The sequence below is a fragment of the Ursus maritimus genome, unplaced genomic scaffold, assembly GCF_017311325.1.
Source record: "Ursus maritimus isolate PB19 unplaced genomic scaffold, ASM1731132v1 scaffold_30, whole genome shotgun sequence".
Taxonomy (NCBI): Eukaryota; Metazoa; Chordata; class Mammalia; order Carnivora; family Ursidae; genus Ursus; species Ursus maritimus.
The window spans coordinates 14,944,589-14,966,424 of NW_024425564.1; the positions used below are offsets into that span (position 1 = coordinate 14,944,589).

The following is a 21,836-nucleotide window of genomic DNA, read 5'->3' on the forward strand; positions in this document are numbered from 1 at the left end:
CCGCCCACATTACTGATTCAGGGATGGGCACGCGACCCAGGTCTGGCCAGTCTGGGTTCTTTTCTCTGGGTCTCTAGCAATAGGGTGCTAGGAGCCTAAAGTCATTACTATGTGGGGAGAGGCTGCCAAAGAATAAAGCCAAAGCAGAAGAGTGCAGAGCCCAGGGAGCAAAAAGGAGAAAGTTCTGATACCGTATTTAGAGGCTCTAGGTGTAGTCATGGTAGAACTTGAAAGATCTGCCCCTGGACTTTTTGATTAAATGATTCAATAATTTCCCAAACTTACCCTTTTATAAGCAAAATTTTAAATGCTTTTGGGCATAGTCAAAATCACCTAAACTAGGGGTGCCTGGGTAACTCAGTCGGTTAAGCGTCCAACTCTTGATTTCCGCTCAGGTCCTGATCTCAGGGTTGTGAGATCGAGCCCTGCCTCGGGCTCCATGCTCAGTGGGGAGTCTGCTTAGGATTCTGTGTCTCCCTCTCCCTCTGCCCCTCCCTGCACACGCTTCCTCTCTCTCTCTCAAATAAATAAATCTTTTAAAAAAATAAAAAAAAGAAAGAAAGAAAAAGAAAAAGAATGCCTAAAAGCACTTAAACTGTATAGTTTGTGTAGGATGAAATGAGATAAATGAGAAACAGCACACGTTCGATTAATACTGGCCATTATCATTTTCTTATCATTATATATACCTTAATGACATTGAAAACTCTGAACAAGTAGATATTAAGAACTCGATGTTACAGAAGGATTTAGAGAAGGGAGGTAACTTGTTAAGTTCCCAAAGTTAATAAATAACATAATTGAGCTAACTCTCTATTCTACACTATGGTCTCTGCAGTTACATTCCTAGAACCTAGCAGGCACTTGGTAAACGTTGATTCCTTTCCTCTTTCCGGCACATGAGATCCTAAAATCATGCCAATCTACCCAGAGATCTAAAGGAAAGCAGAACCTGGGAAGCTTCTTCTCTAGCTCTGGCGTAGGTATAGTTTGCATTAACTTTGAATATCTTACCTACTTAATGCTTGACTCTTCCTGTCTTAACCTCTAAAAGTTCATCCCTCTCGGCTGACCTCCCAGATTCCCAGCTACTTCTGGATGCGGGCATCCCGCAGAGTCCCTGGCATGGCTGGCCCTCTGGCCCTTTGACTGCATTAGTCACTGACACCTACCAATATCTTCCTGAGCAGGTGTGCCCCATAATTTCCTGCACGTGTCCCATGTGATCCCACAGCTGCTTCTGCCTGGAGTGCTCCCTGGTGCCCTCTCCTCCCACCCAATTCGTCAAAGTAGTCTTGGTTCTTTCTCCTCAGTGATCAGGTTTGTGAGTCCCAGTGAAGTATATTCACACACACACACACAAATCCTATTGCTTTAGCTGATAAACGTTCATGATCAGTCCAACCTAACATGAACATTTCATTATAAGTCACTGAAAGGAATTTCTCTAGAAGTCATGGACATGTGCTGTCATCAGCTGATTACAAGTTAGAAACGCTGAAAAGTAAGTAAACATTTTGATTCAGAAATTTGAATCAAGGGGCGCCTGGGTGGTTCAGTCGTTAAGCTTCAGCCTTCGGCTCAGGGTGTGATCCCGGCATTCGGGGATCGAGCCCCACATCAGGCTCCTCTGCTGGGAGCCTGCTTCTTCCTTTCCCACTCCCCTGCTCGTGTTCCCTCTCTCGCTGGCTGTCTCTGTCAAATAAATAAATAAAATCTTTAAAAAAAAAAAAAAAGAAAGACATTTGAATCAAGAAGTCTTTCAGTCTTCAGCTTTCTGTTTTAGAAAATGAGGACTCTTAGCTTCATGAAGCTCTTTGCAGACTCACGTCTACGGAGAGCACTGGAAGAGGACTAGAAAGATCTGGGTCAATGTCACTTCTTAGCCACTCTTTAATTATGGAAGAATCTACCAGTTTCCTATCCAGTGTCCATTCTCCACTTCTTCCTTCCTAACAGAACCTCTAAATGGTTGGGGGGCTGGATAATGCGTCCACTTAAAAGCCTACTTTGTGCAGCCTTCCCTGTAGAAAAAGAAATACAAGTAGAAGTCACTGGGGGGACTCCTGACATGATCTTTAAAGTGGCTTACTCAGCTGGAAGGTACATTTTTACCCTTCTTCGTCCCCTCTTCCTTGCTTAGAATCCAGGTATCATGGCCAGAGCTGCAAAGGCTGGAACGGGAGGTTAAAAGCCTGTGACAATGATCAGCAGAGCAGAAAGAAGATACTGTGGGGCCACAGGGCCTAGACTGTGTGTCTCCAGCCTTTTTTAAGTGAGAGGAAAAAAATAATTCAAAGTCATTGTTGCTAGAAGCCAAATATCAGCCCTAACTGATACAGTGACCTGGGAACATTGCTAGATAAGCCATGAAGCTTCGTTTCCTCGAATGTAAACTGACGAGTCATGTTAGATGCCTATAGTCCCCTCCACTTCTATAACTACAATTTTAAGACTCTCTATGGGTGTCCAAGTACAAAAGCCAGGCCCTGCCTGATCTCTAGTCTCTCTTGGCCTTCCAGGCAAATTCAAAAACATTTACATCCTTAGGTGGAAGTCAAAATGATTATGAACATGGAGTTACCACCACGTGACCCAACAATTCCACTCTTAGATATATATCCAGGAGAAATGGAAACATACACAGGCAAACTTGTACGTGAATGTTCGTAGCAGCATTATTCTTAATAGCTAAAAAGTGGAGACAACCTAAGTGTCCACCAATTAATGAATGGATAAACGAATGTGGCATATCCATATAATGGAATAGTCTTCATCCATAAACAGGAACAAAGTACTGAAACAGGCTACAACATGAATGACCCTTGGAAACATTATGCTAAGTAAAAAAAAAAAAATCCAGACACAGAAGACCACATCTTTTTCCATTTATATGAAATGTCCAGAATAGGCAAATGCATAGTGACAGAAAGATTCGTGGTTGCCAGAGTTGCAGGAGAGTGGCTAGGGAGGGACTGCCAGTGGGCATAGGGTTGTGTTTTGGGTGATGAAAATGTTCTGCCATTATAGAGTGGTAACAGTTGCACAACTCCGTGAATGTTCTAGCGCTCATTCACTTGTGCTCTTCTGCGTGGTGAATTTTATGGCACGTAAATTCTACCTCAGTTAAAAGAAAAAGGAAATAGAGCTATGAAACATTTTGAGTGAACTAGACTGCACCCAATAAGCCTCTCTGGGGACCTGTCGGCAAGCCTGCCTCAAGAAAAACATGAGGGAAGTGGCGCCTGGGTAGTTCGGTTAGTTGTGTCTGATTCTTGATTTCAGCTCAGGTTGTGATCTTAGGATGGTGAGATGGAGCCCCGTGTTGGGTCTTGCACTCAGCAGGGAGTCTGCTTGGGATACTCTCTTCCTCTCCCTCTGCCCTTCCTCCATCCCAGCGCTCGCTCTCTCTCAAAACCAAATCAAACCAAAAACATGAGGAATAGGATGGGTAGGAAAAAGCCTCTAAGAAACAAAGGTATGAATGAGTCAGTTTTCAAGTAAATAGCTCAACTTTGAGGTATATTTTAAAAAGCATGACTACACAATAGAGTATCTCTTAAACAATGGGAAGAAATTAGCATTATAGTACTTGTCAAATAGCTTTGTCTAGTATGTGTCACATCTTAATTAACATGGGGATGTGTAAAAGGTAGCACTGCAAAGTGCTATTTCCTACTCATTAACTTCCTACTCATTTTCACAATAACTATGCCCCGATAGAATATTCTTGCAACCATGATTACATTAGGACATTGTGTATGTGGTGTTTTCAAAAGCAGGAAATTCCGCATTATCTGTCAAACAGTGACCCCACTAGAGACAAAAGCCCTTCAGCACTTCATCTGTGCCCAACCCATCCAGGGAGGTTGAGCAGGGAGGTGACAAGGGACATCTTTGGGTTTTTTCTGGAAGCCAGGAAATTTCTCTTTCTCTTCATGTGGGAAACATGGACCTAAGAGATGCAGGTACATAACAGGACCTGAGAGATGTGGCTGTAGAGAAAAGAACACAAAGTCTAAGATCTGGTTTGTATAGAAAACATTCAGTGATCTTAGGTAAGTCTCTGAGCCTCAATCTCTTTCCTTTCAAAATAAGGAGGTCAAACTAGATGATCTCTTAAGGTTACTTTTGTTGCAAATTTCCATTAATCTAGCATACGTGTGATGAAATGGGAAATCCAACATAGTCTAAGATCATCTCTGGGGCTGGTAGAGAGGTGCAGGCAAATTTGGAACATATGAGGTTCCTGCTCCTTCTAGACTCTTTGGAGGACCTCAAGGTAACTCCAGCTCCTCCTCCCTCATTCCGATCTTTGACTCCTGCATCACATCCCAGTAGGTATTGTAATTTGGATACTGTGTCTGCCTCGAAGTGAATATCCTCTTGGTGGCACATCGGGGAGTGATAGAACATTTCCTCTGTAGAGGGTTGAAAGTACACACACACACACACACACACTCACACACACTCACACACACTCACACACACACCCCCCACCATCCCCACCATCCCCACCACCATGACCATCACCACCACTCCAAATTCCGTCACACGATGGTAATGTAACAAAGGAAACTACGAGCTTCAAAAAAGTATCTTTTAATCCAAGTGTTAGTCTGCATTTTCTTGCTTTTGAACTGTTTTCCTGAGTCTGCATTTGGCGTCTTCTTGTACAGCTGTGCTTTTAAAGCTTTGCCGCAGAGCTTCTGCTTGACCGGTCGGTCTGGCACCCACTGTCCCAATCCTGCCGAAGCTCTAGCAGTGTGCAGACGTGGACCTGCTGCCAGGCTAGCAGTCTGGCCTGCTGGGTGCCTGCCTGTCCGCTTCTCACAAGGTGGGCAAGAGAAGCAGGATACTTACAGTATGCCAAGAAGCACCTGGCAGCAATCCCTGTCTTCTCCAAAGTTACCGGTCATGTGTCTGACAGGTTGTGGGGAATGCATGGCCAAGGATCCAGGGGGCCCTGGCGACGGACCCAGTGTTCAGGGTATTTAAAACCAACGTGACCCTTCAATTAAGTTGTCCGAAGCTTTACACCAGCTCAGCAGGAATGGCCCCCGCCAGTTCACTGTTAAATATAGAAAACTGAAGAAGTCACTGACTCTGATCCATTTGACCTTACTCATCACCAGGTCTAGTTTTTATAACATATGTTTGTAAACTGCTGCTCTTTTCCATTTCGGAGACCATGTTCACACTACGTAGATACTGTTCACCCTTTTCCTTAGAACTGTCTTCGTGTGTATTTCAGCCTCTTTAATGTGGAAATCCCTCATCCACCCTCAACTTTTCTCTTCCTCCTGCTTTTAAAAAACATTTATGTAGTAGAACCAACTAGAATGAAATAAATACAGGGTCAGATTTAAATTAATATTTTTCCTAATTTTGCATTTGTCTAAAAATTAGAGAAATCATAAGCCTACAGTTTTATTTTTTTTTCTTCCTATAGGGGTATGTAAATAAATGTACATTTGTTTATAACTTAATATTCCACTTCTGTTCCCCAAATGAGAAACTGGCCCAATATCTAAGGCGGAACACGCACAATTTGGCAGAAAATCTCCACAGAGAAATTTGCAGGATACCTGTTCTCATATACACAATGATATATGCACGAAATTATTCATTGTGGCACTGTGAGAAAAAAGCATAAACAGCTTACACGGCCATTGGTAGGGAACCCATGAAATAAAGTATGGCAGGATTACATAATGGCTACTGTGTATCCATTTCAAGGAGGGAAGCTCTGTATTTTAAACATACTGTTCAGTGAGGAAAAGAGGCAGCAGAACAGTGTTACTATCATCATAAAACGTGTGAAGAAAGAAAAAAAGGGAATAATCTACATCTGTTTGAAGTTATATGGAATATTTCTGCAAGGACGCAGGAGAGGTAACAGTGATAAGAATGGCTGCCCTCCAGGGAGGAAAACTGTAGCAAGGAACATAGGAGGAAGAGACTTCCTTTCCACTCTCTATCCTTCAAAATTGTGGGCTGTATTCATGTAGTAATTATTCAAAAAAAAATTTTTTTTTTGGTAGAGGAAGCAAAGACATAGTTGGATTTCTACACAAAAGTACACTTAGTTTGCTTTCAAGGAGGCATCCTTGCAACTAATAAAATATTTAAAGGCATTTACGAATTCACATTGATGTCACATCTTATACTGGGTATGATTGTGGTTGGTTCAATTTTATCACACCGACAGAGTAAATTCATTTGGACTTTTACCTATCCCTTACCTTTTGTAGAGGAAGAATTTAATATAATGTGTTCTGAGCGTTAACAGGCAAAGCCATAATAAAGAAGCCAATAAAGAGAAGGAGACAGAAGAGAGGACACCATTAGGACACAAACGTTTATGTGATTTTAGCCATTACAACAGTAGTTCAGAAATATCTCAAATGTTACACTGATGTCATCAATATTACAAAATGAAAAAAAAAATGACAGGCAACAGTGAAGAGCACCAGAGAACCAGCGCACACACCTAGAGAAGACCATGCTTCTTTCCTTCAACTGCCAAGAGATTTTCACCACTAAGCCCCCCTCCCCCGTGCTTTCCTTCTGGACTTTCCCTAACCTGCTTTCAATCGTGACTTTAAGCCTCATCCTCGCCCTCCTCCTCCTCGAACTCCCCCTGTTCGTCGGCCGTGGCGTCCTGGTACTGCTGGTACTCGGACACCAGGTCGTTCATGTTGCTCTCGGCCTCGGTGAACTCCATCTCATCCATGCCCTCGCCCGTGTACCAGTGCAGGAAGGCCTTGCGCCGGAACATGGCGGTGAACTGCTCCGAGATGCGCTTGAACAGCTCCTGGATGGCCGTGCTGTTGCCGATGAAGGTGGCCGACATCTTGAGGCCGCGCGGCGGGATGTCGCACACGGCCGTCTTCACGTTGTTGGGGATCCACTCGACGAAGTAGCTGCTGTTCTTGTTCTGCACGTTCAGCATCTGCTCGTCCACCTCCTTCATGGACATGCGGCCGCGGAAGATGGCGGCCACCGTCAGGTAGCGGCCGTGGCGCGGGTCGCAGGCGGCCATCATGTTCTTGGAGTCGAACATCTGCTGCGTGAGCTCGGGCACCGTGAGCGCGCGGTACTGCTGGCTGCCGCGGCTGGTGAGCGGCGCGAAGCCGGGCATGAAGAAGTGCAGGCGCGGGAAGGGCACCATGTTCACGGCCAGCTTGCGCAGGTCGGCGTTCAGCTGGCCCGGGAAGCGCAGGCAGGTGGTGACGCCGCTCATGGTGGCCGACACCAGGTGGTTGAGGTCTCCGTACGTGGGGGTGGTCAGTTTCAGGGTGCGGAAGCAGATGTCGTACAGAGCTTCGTTGTCGATGCAGTAGGTTTCATCCGTGTTCTCCACCAGCTGGTGCACGGACAGGGTGGCGTTGTAGGGCTCGACCACCGTGTCGGACACCTTGGGCGAGGGCATGACGCTGAAGGTGTTCATGATGCGGTCTGGGTACTCCTCCCGGATCTTGCTGATGAGCAGCGTGCCCATGCCGGACCCCGTGCCGCCCCCCAGCGAGTGGGTCAGCTGGAAGCCCTGCAGACAGTCACAGCTTTCTGACTCCTTCCTCACCACGTCCAGGACCGAGTCCACCAGTTCGGCTCCCTCAGTGTAGTGGCCCTTTGCCCAGTTGTTTCCTGCACCACTCTGGCCTGCCAGAGGGAGAGACTTCATAAGTCACTGATGACTGGATTAAATTCTTTTTTTACCTTAAAGCCCTTAATATAGATCAATGAGTCAGTGTTCAGATAAGATTATCTCACATTACCACCAAAATGGCCAGACATGAAAATGTTTGGTTATGGATATAATTATAAACAAAGAAGGCTAGGAATACCTGGCTATTAAAGGTTGAAAGGCAAATTTGTTTTAACTTATATTAAGACTGAATGGGCACACAACGGGGTGTTCTTCATATAGTACTTTCCTACCCCTTCCTTTCCTACCCTGAGCTGTACAGTGTCAAATAGCCTTCCATGCCATCAGCCATGTCAGTCACTCACCAAATACGAAGTTGTCTGGCCTGAAAATCTGGCCGAATGGTCCAGACCTGACGGAGTCCATGGTGCCCGGCTCCAGATCCACCAGGATAGCCCGAGGTACGTATTTGTTACCTGCAGGGAACACAGCTGGACTTAGGCGTGCAGGCAGAGAGCTCTAAAGAGAAAGGCTGTTTCCCCCTTTTGCAGGCACTACTGTTGTCCCCAAACAAAGGACACAGAACTGATCAGATTCTCAAAGGCTTTGGCCGTGAACCACCCACTAAAATCCTGCATGAAAGAGTGGGAATCCTAAATCCACTAGTCCACTCTCCCCTGGGGCCACACTCCTGGAGTTAGTCCTGGGGACAGGAGAGTAAAAAAAAAAAAAAAAAATGAAGGGGAGGGGGGAACGGTAAGGCAATTACCAGTGGCTTCATTGTAGTACACATTGATTCTCTCCAGCTGCAAATCGCTGTCTCCATGGTAACTGCCAGTGGGGTCGATTCCATGCTCATCACTGATGACCTCCCAGAACTAAGACACAGAAAAAGTTTGCATTTAGCCATGCCTGACCCCTCAAGAGATCGAGCCTCACAACGAAAGCCCTCGACTCAGTTCCAAAAACCCAAACTTTCAGGTAGCGTGACCTGGCTCAGCCGCAAGGCTTGCATTTCGTAGGGTCAGAAAGTTGAAATTGGGCGTTTCCCCGCCGAACAGCTGCGGGCAGCAGGAGGCGGGGGTCTCTCGGGGTGGCGGGGCGGAGGGGGGTAGGCTAGAGCAGCAAGCCGCGGGCTCGCGCCGCCGCGGAGTTCGCGCTCAGAGTCGCAGCTGCGGGCAGCGGCGGGAGGCGGGCGCACAGGGACTCCGGGAGGGGCGGAGGGGTGGGCAGGGGAGCAGGACCGGAGGGAACTGAAGGAGGGTGGTTTGACATTCAAAGCACGTCCAGAGACGGCAAGACAATCACTCTCCTCCCCTCCCCCACAGCTCAACTGGGGTTCTAGCGGATAAAACCACTGCTCCCGGTGTCACGGCCCCTCCCGTAAACGCGCGCTCACAGCCCCGCGGACACACCCGCGCCTTCTCCAGGCAAGCTTGCCTGGCCAAGTGAGGAGCAGGGAGAAAGCAGGGACCGAGGAGCGGCCGGGATTCCAAATGAGTTACAGCAAAAATGAAAGCAAGGTTCCTCCCCCCCCCCCGCCAAGTCGCCTCCGAGCCCACGCCCCACACTGCCACACAAAGCTGCCGGGAAGGTCTGTGCTTGGGGAGCCCCGGGCCTGCTCATGTCAAGGCTGGCGCGGAGGAACTCCGAAGGGCTTCAGGCCAGGGGACCCCAACCCCCCGACCCCTCCCCTCCCGGCGCGCCCACCTTGGCGCCGATCTGGTTGCCGCACTGGCCCGCCTGGATGTGCACGATCTCACGCATGGTGCTAGCTAGCTTCTTCTGGCACTGGTCGGCGTCTGGTCAGTCTGTCCGTCCTCCCTTAAACACCCACTGCGGGGTCACCGGGAACGCGCTCGGGAACCGACTGGCTGAGAGCGCCGGCCCCGCGGACTCAGCCTTTTATGCAAGGAGGGTGGGGCGGTCCGCGTAGGCCGCGCCCCCAGCCCAAGCCCCCCAGTCCCCTTCGCGCTAGAGCTCTCCAGGCCCCGCTGACGTAATGCTCTGAGCCCCAAGGACCATCCTGGGGGCTGGACATTGGGCCCGCAGCCAATCAGCACAGGCTTGCGGACCGGGCGAAGAGTGGGGGTTTGGGGTAGTAGGGTGGAGGCATGGGCATTGTCTAGGACTTGGGGCGGGGGGAGGTGGAAGAGCTGGGGACTGAGAATTGGGGGTAGGTGAAGGCACTGAGGGTAGGAGGATGGGAGGGTGGCGAAGCGAGGGCGACTCCAGTGGCAGGCCGGTGGTGGGGGGAGAGCTGGCACCGGAGAGCAGGGAGACTGGAGCAGGTGGAGAGGCCCTCAGGTGCGCTGTGCTCCGGGTGCGGGCAGGTGGAAGGGTAGAGGGTGGCGTAGGTTGCACAGCCAGCGCTGATTGAGGCGCCTGCTCGGCCAAAGGCCAGAGACCCCTAAGCTACCCGCCCCTCGTGAGACCACTGCCTCTCTCCCCAACCCTAGAAGCCAAGGACTGTCCAGCGGCCGAAACTTGGTCACACAGAGCCTTGGGGGGACAGGCGAGCCCAGGAGAAAATCGTGTGTGATCAGGCTGTTGGGGTCTGAAGAGCCGTGACCCTGGACCCCAAAGCCCAGGAGCCCCAGGGAGCCCCCCGCCCTGCCCCCTGCATCCGCCTGCTCTCTTTTGTCTGTCAAGGGCTTCTTGCTGTCTCTCACTGAGGTTGCTGCATCCAGGGGTGGGGCAACCTCCGCGCCCTCTCTAGCCCCATCCGACTCTCTCCAAGAGTCCCCAGCTCCCTTCACCTCGCGGGCTGGCTTTTTGTTCTTTGGGAGTGGATGGGGTGGGTGTGGCTGTCGGCGCACAGGTACTGTCCAGCGGTCAGAACGAGGGTGGGGTCCGGGGGGCGGGGCTGCGGTAGAACAAAGGGCTCACAAATGTGTGGGATACCTCCCACAGCTGAGTTTTTAAAAATCACATCCCCAGCGTTCTCCCTCTCTGGGTTTGCTTCATCTATTGTCCAGTAAGGAAATGGGTTCCGCGGGTGATCATCGCCCACTGCACGGCTAACACTCTTATCTTTCATCAGGTGCTGGACCCTGCGGCGGCCACAAGGTCCCCAACCTTCGTGCTGCTGATGGGGGTGAGGGACACGCCTAAAAACTGCGGCACAGCGAGGGAGAAGCCACCCGAGACCCTGACGCGCACAGAGCGCGTGCGCAGACTCGGAGCACTGACACTTTCAAATCCACAGTTTCTAGGTGGTCGAAGGAGATGATCTCTTTGTTACTTTTCGTGTGTATGTGTGGGAGTGGAGGGTGGGGAGAGGATGCTCAACCTGCTTGCGTTTAAGGGTGGGAGCGGAAAGGGTGGCTGAAATGTTCGCTACAGACCTGGAACCAGGCCCCTGCAATTCCAGGGGTGAAGCGCCCCTTCCGCTCTCGACACGGGACGGGTCGTCTGAGCGGTGACGTGACCCCCTTTCATCCTCTGGCGAGAGGGGCCGAACGACCCGGGTTCCCGTGGGGGAGCGGAGCCTGCAGCTGTTGAGTGAGACCCTCCCAGAACTATCAGCAAGCTGTCACCGCCTTTCTTTCCCGCTGGGAGGTGGAAGGGGGGCTTTCAACTCAATTCCAGTGCACAAAGAGAAACCGAGAGAACAAAAGCCCAGCCTCCCCCAAACACCCATGGCTCCCAGACTGAACCTTCGGGGCAGAATTCCCCAGACGCGGCTTCCCTTCTTGGGGTTAGGATGGGGTCGGGCGAGAGGCAGAGGAGCAGAAGGTCCGCCCACATGCCCCACTTGAGGGTTCCAAAGACCCAAGACCCCGAGTTTCTAATCCAGCTCCTACGGACGCAGAAACGTCGAGGGTGAACGATTCCCAAGGTCCCGCGGCAAGTTAAAAACAGGACTCAGGCTGCAATCCCGTCTTCCAGGCGCCCCAGCTCTCGGTGAAGGTGACCACGTTCAGGCCGAAAGAGCTGTGGCTGGTGTCAGCACCCGGACCCGGAGATGCCGGCTCCGGTGGGAGCGAGCCGTGCGGGAAGGCCCCCAGCTGGGGCTGCACCCGCGCTCTGTGTAGACGCGCGCCCAGCAGTGAGGGCCTGGCTGCCAGCGCCAAGGGGCCCTGGAGCGTTGCGCCCCAGGGGATCCGCTCCAGGCCGGGAAATTTGAGCCCGCCGCCAGCCTTCCTCACCTAACCGTTTATTTTCTCAGCTTCGGTTTCAGAGCCAGATTTCCGCAGAGTATCGGGTGAAAACGCGAGTTCGAGATTATGTGGATAATAGAGCCCTTTCCTCTCAGGTTTATTTTAGGGGGAAAGGCTTGGGAAAGGGTGAAGCTGGAACTCACTCTTTTGAAAGCCCGGATGCCCTCCCTTTCATACATCTGCGGGTACTGTCGCCCACCCCAGCCTCTGCGGAGCTGGCACTCTTGTTAAGGGCTTTACGCCTCTCCATGCTCCCCCCTCCCAATTTGGATTATACTGCGGCATATTTTTATTTTCGTAAGAAGCTGATTTTGTGTCGGAAGCCTGAACGTTGATGACAGCCAAATCTTTCCCCGCTCATTCCGTTTATCTGCTAATCCTTATCATCCTTTCTCCGTACAGCTCCTGGGGAGAGGCTGGTAAGGGGCCTCCAAAGCATAAATGGGTTGGGCCTCAGATAGGTCCTCTAGCATTTCTTTCTTTCTTTCTTTCTTTCTTTCTTTCTTTCTTTCTTTCTTTCTTTCTTTCTTTCTTTCTTTCACACAGTTCTTCTCCACCTAGGTCATTGTATATCAGACGTGAAGGGTGTCAGGACAACATATTTCACCATCACTTACAGGCTATTAGCTTTAATGATGTACCAATATCTCTAAATTTTCCCTTCCCCAGACAGTTGTAAAAATAACGCAGCATAAAATAAAATCCAACATTTATTTTATGCATAACAGATTGGGTGGTTGAGGTGAGATACCCCTGAAGCTAGTAAAGTTGCATATGCTCTCACAATATTCAGAGTATTTTCAATGGCAAATTCTCAAGTGATTTTACATTACATTACATTTACGATTACACACAGTCATTATTTTAATTAATTGAAGTCTGATAAGTAGCACTGTACTGCTGATTTGGTAGTAAATTTTTAAAGCATTGTTTTCTTCAAGCAAGGTTTTTTGTTTTTTAACACACTTACTGAAATTACAAGACATCTAGCTTTCGGTTTTCCCTGCTGCCTGCCCGCATTCCCCACTTCATACACAGCCCCAATCCCGGGTAGCCTGACAGCCTACTCCGCCGCTAGCCGCACGCGGTTTCCTAGGCAACCGACACTTGGCCAATGAATGAAGAGAAATTGAAAGAGACTGCAAATCCATCATTATTTCCTTTTTTTACTCTTCTCAATACTCTCCAGCTAGAAATATTGGAAAGCTACCAATCCCAACAACGACGTAAAGGAGTCGAAGGCCCAGGAAGGAGGCGCAACCCCATGGTGTGACCGTGGCGAGGAGGTGGTGCCCGGGCTTCCTGGGCCCACCAAGACCTCTGCTTTCTCAGATTTGTCACTCTTTCTGTTGCTATCCCACTGTCCTCCCCCTTCCTCTCCCAGGCGTTCCCCTCCCCCGACGAGAAGCCAGCAGCTCCCCGCAGAGCTGCCCTGGTGCTTTTTTAGTCCAAGTGTTGCCGGGCTGCCCTTCCGAGGTCGTGGGGCTCCGAGGGGACCAGCTGGCCCAGGCAACAGAAGACTAGAATGGGCAGGGAAAATTCTGAGTTCGTGAGTGCAGGGCAGTGCGGAAATATTTACTTTTGCTGCTCGGTAAGGCCGGTTGTTTTCCCGTTGCCTGCGTTCGAATTTGGATTAAAATGGCCTCAGTCCAGGCGGAGAGTGCTGAGCTTTCGCCGAAAGAGATTTGCCTTCTTTGTCATACAAATGGGCAGAGGGAGTAGAACCCAGGCTTTCCAAGGCACCGCCTCCCTTTTATAAGCAGTACAGAGCCAGACCATGTAGGGAACAGAAACACAGGAGTAGAAGTACTCTGAATGGGAACATTACAAAATGCTAACGTTGACAGGGTGCCTCTTGCAAGGTGCGGCTGGTGAAATCAACAAATTTATAAATTGATCCTTTATGAAATGAATTGAGTCCACATGCACGGATAGGCTTCTGGAGCCATTCTCAGCGGCAGATGGCTGTGGAGTAGCATGATTGCAGGTCTGCCACCCCACCTGAGAGGCTGTTCCACCAACCGCTGCTGCCCAGGAAGGTCTAGGCAGCTCCCCATTGCTCTTCTACTTCTGCCCCTAGACCTTTGCTTGCCTTGTAAATAAAATTAGAACTGTGTATTGAGGGGCATCTGGGTGACTCTGTTGGTGAAGCCTCCCATGCTTGATCTCAGCTCAGGTCTTGGTCTCAGGGTCCTGAGTTCAATCCCTGTGTTCTGCTCCACATTGAGCTTGGAGACCACTTAAACAAACAAACAAACAAACAAACAAACAAACAAAAAAACAACTAAACAGTGGTGCCTGAGTGGCTTGCTCAGTGAAACCTCTGTCTTCAGCTCAGGTCGTGATTTCAGGGTCCTGATATCTAGCCCCACATCAGGCTCCCTGCTCAGCAAAGACTGCTTCTCCCTCTCTCTCTGACCCTTCTCCCCACTTGTTCTTTGTCTCTCACTCTAAAAGAAACAAAAAACAAAAAACCTGTGTATTTGGATAGATAGACAGATACACACATAGCTATGGTAACACCCTTTGTCTCTTGGATTTAGATGTCTGGTGGATATTAACTGTCTTCGCTGAAGAAAGAAACGGGTCAGCTTCTGAACAGGAACTCTTAAGGACTTGACGTGCCCAGCCTACTTTTGAGTGCCACCACACATCCGTGGTACATTTTCAAGAAAACAATGCGTTAAGGGAACCTCCGGGGAAACTCACTACCTCTTTCAAAATAACCCCGTAGAGAGGAAATTTATCAAAAGATAGTGTTTTTCATATATACCAAAAAGAATTGGAAGTAGAATTTCAAAGAGATATTTGTACACCCATGTTCACAGCAATATTATATACAACAGCAAAAGGGTGGAAGAACTTAACTGTTCATCGACAGATGAAAAAGTAAAATGTGGCATACACATACAATGGAGTATCACTCGGCCTTTAAAAAAAAGGAAATCCTGACACAACATTGATGAACTTTGAAGATATTAGGCTAAGGAAATAAACCAGCTATCAGAAGACAAATGCTATATGATTTCATGTATATAAGGTCCCTAGAATAGTCAAATTCATAGAGTCAGAAAGAACGGTGGGGAAAAAAAAAAGAAAGAATGGTGGTTGCCAGGGGCTAAGGGGAGGGGATAATGGGGAGTTTGTGTTTAATGGGGACAGAGTTTCAGTTTTGCAAGATGAAGAGTTGAGATGGATGGTGGCGATGGTTGCCAGCATTTGGAGAATACACTTAATGCCCTGAATTTACACTTAATAATGGCTAAGATGGCAAGTTTTGTGTTTTGTGCATATTACAACAATTAAAAAAAAACACAAAAAACAGGATTGGTTTCTTAGTATCTCCTCAATATTAAGCGGCATTTTTTTGTCTTGGTGCTAATACAGAGCTCTAAGTTTCTCAACGAAAGGTAGATAATGGGGGCGCCTGGGTGGCACAGCGGTTAAGCGTCTGCCTTCGGCTCAGGGCGTGATCCTGGCATTATGGGATCGAGCCCCACATCAGGCTCCTCCGCTATGAGCCTGCTTCTTCCTCTCCCACTCCCCCTGCTTGTGTTCCCTCTCTCGCTGGCTGTCTCTATCTCTGTCAAATAAATAAAATCTTAAAAAAAAAAAAAAAAGAAAAAAAAGAAAGGTAGATAATGATAGGTAGATAGAAAGATAGAAAGATATTCTTAAAACCAATGTCAATATCATTATTTATTGCTCCTTCTTTTGCGGGTGAACTGGGGAGTCCCGGGCCCTGGGACCTGGACCTAGCCAGTCTGGAAGGAGTCACCAAGGTTTTTGATCTTGTCACAAGAATGAATTCAAGGATAGAATGAATTCAAGGATGCAGCACAGTGGATCAGTAACAGAAGGAGGAAAGTTTATTAAAGCAAAAGGTCCAGGAGCAGAGCTCCAGCTGGAGAGAGAGCTGCTCGCCCTGGGGGTTGGTTTCCTATCTTTTATTGATAGTTGTTAATCAGGGGATGGGACATTCATTACTTGGAGCAGGAAGCAGGGAAGGTTTCATTGCTTTTTCCTCCTAATCTGGTCAGGGTTTCCTGTCATTGCATCTGCCCTCTTGGGCCTGTCTGGTTTGATCGTCTTCTTGTCGAGTGCTGGCAGGACAGGCCTCTGACCTTCCAATAGCTGGCCATGACTTCCTTATTGCTGACTACCACCCCGTCCAACCCCATCCTGTTAGAGCCTATAAAACTGCCTGCTCTAACCCTTTCCTGGGCCAATCTACCACTGAAAGTGATGTCAGAGACAACCAAACTAGTAATTGGACCATGGGATTTCTTTGCTCAGATGTCTCCACTGATTCCCTATAGCTTGTAGTGTCTGGTCCAAACTGTTAGCATAGAATTCAGGTCCTTTGAATCTGGGTGTGATCCACCTTTCCAGGGTTACCAGCCACCCCTCCACCTAGACACAGTACATTCCAGGAGAATTGGACTTGCCTATTGCTCTCTTTTCTAGGCCATGTTCTCTGAGCCTCTGAGTCTCTGCTCATACTGTTCCTTCAACCTGGAATGAACCTCTCCTCTTCTTCCTCTGGTGACATTTCATTCACTCTTCATGATGCAGCTCAACTATCTGTGATCTATCCCCCCAGTTGCCAGGAACAATGAACTGCTTATGCTATGCATACCCATAAGTTTCTTCCCATGCCTACTACAGGTTCTTGCGTTTATTACATGAAGGCTGTGGTCACCAAGCTTTTCCAGGAAAAAAGAAAAGTTGAGCATACATTCCCAATATATGTACATTTATTTATCATAAACTATATATGTGTATTGTTATAAGCCAGTATTTCAAGGGATATATACTTAGTTTGAGATACATCATTAATGATATCAGGTGTTGATATCAAATACACTTTTCTAGAACTTTCCATCTTATTTTGGTCCACATCTTGCCACACCTGAGTTCCTCATGGCTTTCTTTTTTTTTTTTTTAAAGATTTTATTTATTTATTCGACAGAGATAGAGACAGCCAGCGAGAGAGGGAACACAAGCAGGGGGAGTGGGAGAGGAAGAAGCAGGCTCATAGCAGAGGAGCCTGATGTGGGGCTCGATCCCAGAACGCCGGGATCAGGCCCTGAGCCGAAGGCAGACGCTTAACCGCTGTGCCACCCAGGCGCCCCCCTCACGGCTTTCTGACCTGGAAGTGGGCTTGACTAAGAGCCTGTCGGAGCAGCAGAGTGGCAGCTCTGCTATTTCCTTATGTGTTTACATCACTAGTATCTTCTTCAATTTGCAACTTCTTTGCTGTAGGGTTTTATGCCTCTTGTCCGGTTGTGAGACTCAGTGGAGCAAAATCCAGATAATATGATCAGTAAACCCACTGTCAATCTCTCCTTTATGGACCTCCCTTTCCAAGGACTGATACACGACACGTGACCAGAAGACAGAAGCATTCTGTAAGGACACCAGTGTCATCTGGAACATTAACTATTCAAAGAGTAACTTATTTTTCTAGGAAATAAGTATAAAAGGGAGTTCTCATAGTTTCTCTTAACACTACAAAGTATGCTCTTGCCTGTCCTACTCTGACCTTCAGATTAGATCAGAGTTAGTTCCATAGATGTCTCAGTTTCCCACTGGTTTGTGACTCCTTGATGGCAGGGACCATACCACGTCTTATTAGCCTTGGTATCTCCCACATTGCCTGGAACTAAGTATAAGCAAACAACAAATAGTCCTGGAGTAAATAAAGTACCTCAAATAGACAGCCACAGGGAAAAAACCTGGTTATTTCTAACTTGAAGCAGGAGCAAGTTATGCTGCAGGTAAGTAATAAGAAACAGTCCTTCTCCTTCTTCATCATTACCTCCCAGCCCAGCCAGGCCAAGTGCCATCCTTCTCAAACTCTGCTGTTCCAGCAGAGTAGTGGATACTGTAGGTTCCAGAAAATGGGGCCTTCTCTGGAATGATCTTTCAATTCCCTCCAAGCAGCTGCTCAGTCCTTCTCTTGCATTTGCACCCTCTCTTATCCACATTGCTAATGCACGATTGACATTCCTGGGGAAGATTACCTAATAGCGCAGAAGAGAAGGAGAGAAGGAACTCAGTCCTTAGAAATCAGCATTGATTGATTGATTGTGTCCTCTTTCTCAGCATATAAATCAGACAGCTATCTTCATGAGCAGGTCTGGAGATGACAGAACAAAGTGGGTTTGTTCCTCCCGAAAGGAGGAGGAGAAACAAAAATGCAAATCCCATCTTTCATGAACTTAGAGGAAAGATGAAACAGTCAATATCAACATTCTAGACCTCACTGGTAAAGAAAGAATCCTCTGGGCAACCCAGAAAAAAGATCAAGTCATTCATAAAGGTGGAAAAAATACAGTTGTCCCAGACTTTTCTAAACAATATTCTAAAAGATAATAGAACAATTCTTATAAAATTTTCAAAGACAGTATATCCTAATATTTGTATATTCAGTTACACTGCCTTTTAATTTCAAAGGTAACAAATATTTTTGAACATAGAAGAACTAAGGAAATATAGTATCTGTGAGTCATTTTGTGGGAAAAGAAAGGGAACCCAGAGAATGTAGAAATAGACCTTAGAAAGGTAGGGTTTTTGATAGCTTTTGACCTAAGAGATAGTGAATGGTGCCTCTGAATATAGCCTAGAAACAAATATGGTAATCCTTCAGATGGCGGCCATTCTGCTCCTTCAGTGAAGGATGCTGGAAATGTTATTCCAAGATGCTGGTGGTGACCCTGGCCGAGGGCCTGAGGCTGCCAGACCTTTGAGTCCCCTGCAAACCGGAATTATTACCGCCTCACAGGGAATTGGCTGTTGGCCAGTTCATTCTGAAAGCTCCTTCTGCCACAAGGAGCAGAAGATATCAAGTGATGGAACAGCAGACTGCACAGCCGGTCAAAGAGATCACGTGACAAAACAAATCCTTCACAAATTGTAAGACTTCAGATAGAAGATCAGAACAACAAGGGCACCTTTGGAAGAACTCAGTAGGCAAAGAAGAGTCTGAGGTAAGTGGCCTTAGTGACACGCACGGTCAGAGGGCTCGAAGAAAGGAATCACATTGCAGCAGAAAATCTGCTTCTTTGACAAGTAAAGACAAATGCCCTGTAAAGAAATAGGACAAGCTTTTGGGGAGTCAAAACTCTACAAAAACATCACGTTTTTATAAGGAATTTTGTAAAACTTTCAGAGGCAAAAGTATGCTGTAATGAAGCTAAACCCGCAAAGAAAAGATGTTTAAAACGCCACCAGGCTTAAGAAGAAAATGACTAAATTTAAGAGAAATATGGAGCAGTTATCGTGGAAAGATAATTGGAATAAGGAACACTCTGGGCTCAGCAGACTGACAATATTACACGGGAGCGCTTAGGAAGACGTCCAAGAAGACTTGCTCACAGAGGGTAGGAAATTAAAACTTTAAATCATTACATTGTGCGGTTGAAACAGAGGCAGATCACTGGAGTGGGATTTTTTTTTTTTTTTTAAATCAGAGAAGGAGGGAGATGAAGGGCCCATAGACAAATCTTTGCTAAGTCCTTTGTTGCCAAGGTGAGCTGACTGGTGAGGAGTCATTTAGGCATGCCACGTGGCCACAATTCTGCTGGAAACCGGAGCACAGCAGTGGAAAGTACAGATCCTTAATGACCTCTAGCTGGAGAAATCCATGGTTCTGAAAAAGCAGCTGATTCACGACTGGTATAAATAGGAAGAGAAACAACGGAAGTTACCAGCTGCAGAAGAAGTGAAAACTTACAAGCAGGGAATGAAGACACGATGAATGAATTATGGCCAACAGAGACATCTGATAAACCCCCAGACTGTTCTTCACGGTGAGAAAGCTCATGACAGCTGGCCCACTGCCCTCGCTGGAGTGAAGGGGAAATATGCTGGCCTGGGATAGAAATTCAGGCAGCTAAGCCTGGTCGCCCAGAGAGAAATCCTCTGCTGTACCCACTGAATTGAGGTGCCCACAAACTCTGCCCCGTACCCACGGATGATGCAGCCATAGCTCTGAGTTTCTCTTCTATTATGGAAGAGATATGCCCCAGATGACCTGTGGATGGTCCTCGGGGATCATATGAGGTTTCTAGAACAAAATTTCCTGGGACATGCCCTCCAGGAGCCTTCATCAATAAACCCAAGAAACCTCTTCCCTTTTACAGTGATGAGTTTCAAAGGGAACGTTGGTGTCAGAGTACCCAGATATTCTATGGGAAAATGCCCACGGAGTCCACTTGGACACCTCGTCCCCGCAGGTGACTTCTCGGCCTCTGTGCCCTCTTCCATGTCTCATTTCTGTGGGGCTTTCCCTCAAGACTTAGGGAATATTGTACACTCGAAGTAGGCTTTCCCATGGACTGAAGGACATGTCTTCTGGCCCTGAAGAGAGTCCACCTCTTAGAATCGAGGCCCCACACACTCTTCTTCTGACCTGAGAAGACCACTCAACCTGCAGCCCATCCCAGGACCAGGGACAGACAATTTGTCTCCACTTTTTGCAAGATTCAGGAATGTCTTCAGGCTCCAGACCTGACCCTCTTCTCATGGCTGGTCACAGGATAACGCACAGGCCTCTCTCAGACCTTCACCACAACAATGACCGGACTGTTGGAAACATCCTCTAGGCTTCAACCCATTTCCATTGTACTATTTTTATTGAATTTTTTATTTGCTTAGACTGTCCTAAACAAATTGTGCATTTTGAGCCACAAGTAAAAAAGACTCCGAAGATAAAGCTGCCGGACCTATGAGCAACCGTTTCGTTCTTGAGTAACTAGCAAATTAGTGTAAACATCATGAAAACATCACAAAAATGAAATACCTTTAATAAATGTTTTTAGGGTTCGGAATTGTCAAGGTACTGGAAAATGGAGGAAGAAAACCTTAATGTAATTTGAGGTGTGGTGAGGAGGTCCGCTCCCCCACTCGCGTCCTCACTCAGGAGACAAGTGGTCCGGAGTGCCACCACCCATGACTCGTTCCTTTGTACCAGTTGTTGCCTTTGTTCTAGAAATGGTTTGAAATCACATGTGCTCCTGACAGTGGTTACACCTTCCCACTTCAAAGGGGCGTGGACTTCCATGACCCGGTTTTCCTCAGGATCAGAAGAACCCAGGGAGCGTGGGTTATGTCACAGTGGGAGGGGAGGTAGGGAAAACGTGGTTCTAGGTGTAGGACCAAGTGTGATATACTGGTGCTTTCCCTAGGTGGGCAGAGGAAAAAGGCCTGGTAGGCTTTCCAAGGAAAATGGGATGGCGCTGGCCTCCTCCTCCAGGTGAACTAGGAAGCTCATGGTAAGACCCTGAGGGCCTTTGAAAGCACAGTTGACCCTCGAACCCTTCAGCACGAGTTTGAACTGTGTGGGTCCACTTACAGGTGAAGTTTTCCCCAGTAAATACAGTGCAGTACTGTCAATAGAGTTTCTCTTCCTTAGAATTTTCTGAGTAACGTTCCCTTTTCTCTAGCGTACTTTATTATAAGAATGCGGTACATAATACATGGAACAAACAAAATATGCATTAATTGATTGTTTATGATATTGGTAAGGCTTCCAGGCAGCTGTTAGTCGTTAAGTTTTTGGGGAGTCCCTAACCCCTGTGTTGTTCAAGGGCCAACGGCATTGTCTTCCGGCCAGGCACACCCAGTCCGTCTTTAAAACAACATTACAGGCCATCGAGTGCACCCAACAAATATTTACTGTGTGCCAAGCAGTGTTCTGGGCACTGGAAGGACAGCAGTGTGTGAATCAGGCGTAAATCCCCGCCCTCCCGGGCTAGCCCTGCGCTTCGCTTTGCCACCTTCCATTTTCATTTCCTTTCTCCTTCATTAATGTTTTTCATCCCATTTTGATTCTTTCCCATACCTTCTTCTTTTCTCTGCTAAGTAACGTGGGTGATGAGACGGAGTAATCGAAGGTCAGCAGGGACGTGGGTGGCACTGCATAACCCCGTGTCTGGGACGGCTGATTACACAGGTGCCGTCAGGGTTATCCAGTCACCCTGCTGCTTTCAGCAAGGACATGGCTCCAGCCTCTAATC

The 21,836-nt window shown here is 47.8% G+C and overlaps 1 protein-coding gene across 2 annotated transcripts in view; it reads right to left on the reverse strand.

The window, feature by feature from the left end:
* Positions 1-9,507, reverse strand: part of TUBB2A (tubulin beta 2A class IIa) — a 54,157-nt gene extending 44,650 nt beyond the window's left edge. Inside the window, exons 1-4 of one of the 2 annotated variants that reach the window (XM_040645003.1) lie at positions 9,362-9,507; positions 8,421-8,529; positions 8,017-8,127; positions 6,348-7,665 (exon numbers count right to left, since the gene is read on the reverse strand). In XM_040645003.1, coding sequence (XP_040500937.1) covers positions 6,605-7,665; positions 8,017-8,127; positions 8,421-8,529; positions 9,362-9,418 — 1,338 coding nt within the window. In that variant the 5' untranslated portion in view covers positions 9,419-9,507 and the 3' untranslated portion in view covers positions 6,348-6,604. Of the gene's footprint in view, positions 1-6,347; positions 7,666-8,016; positions 8,128-8,420; positions 8,530-9,361 lie in introns of those variants that run through there. The other variant, XM_040645004.1, reaches the window with a different exon arrangement.
* Positions 9,508-21,836: the final 12,329 nt, after the last annotated feature.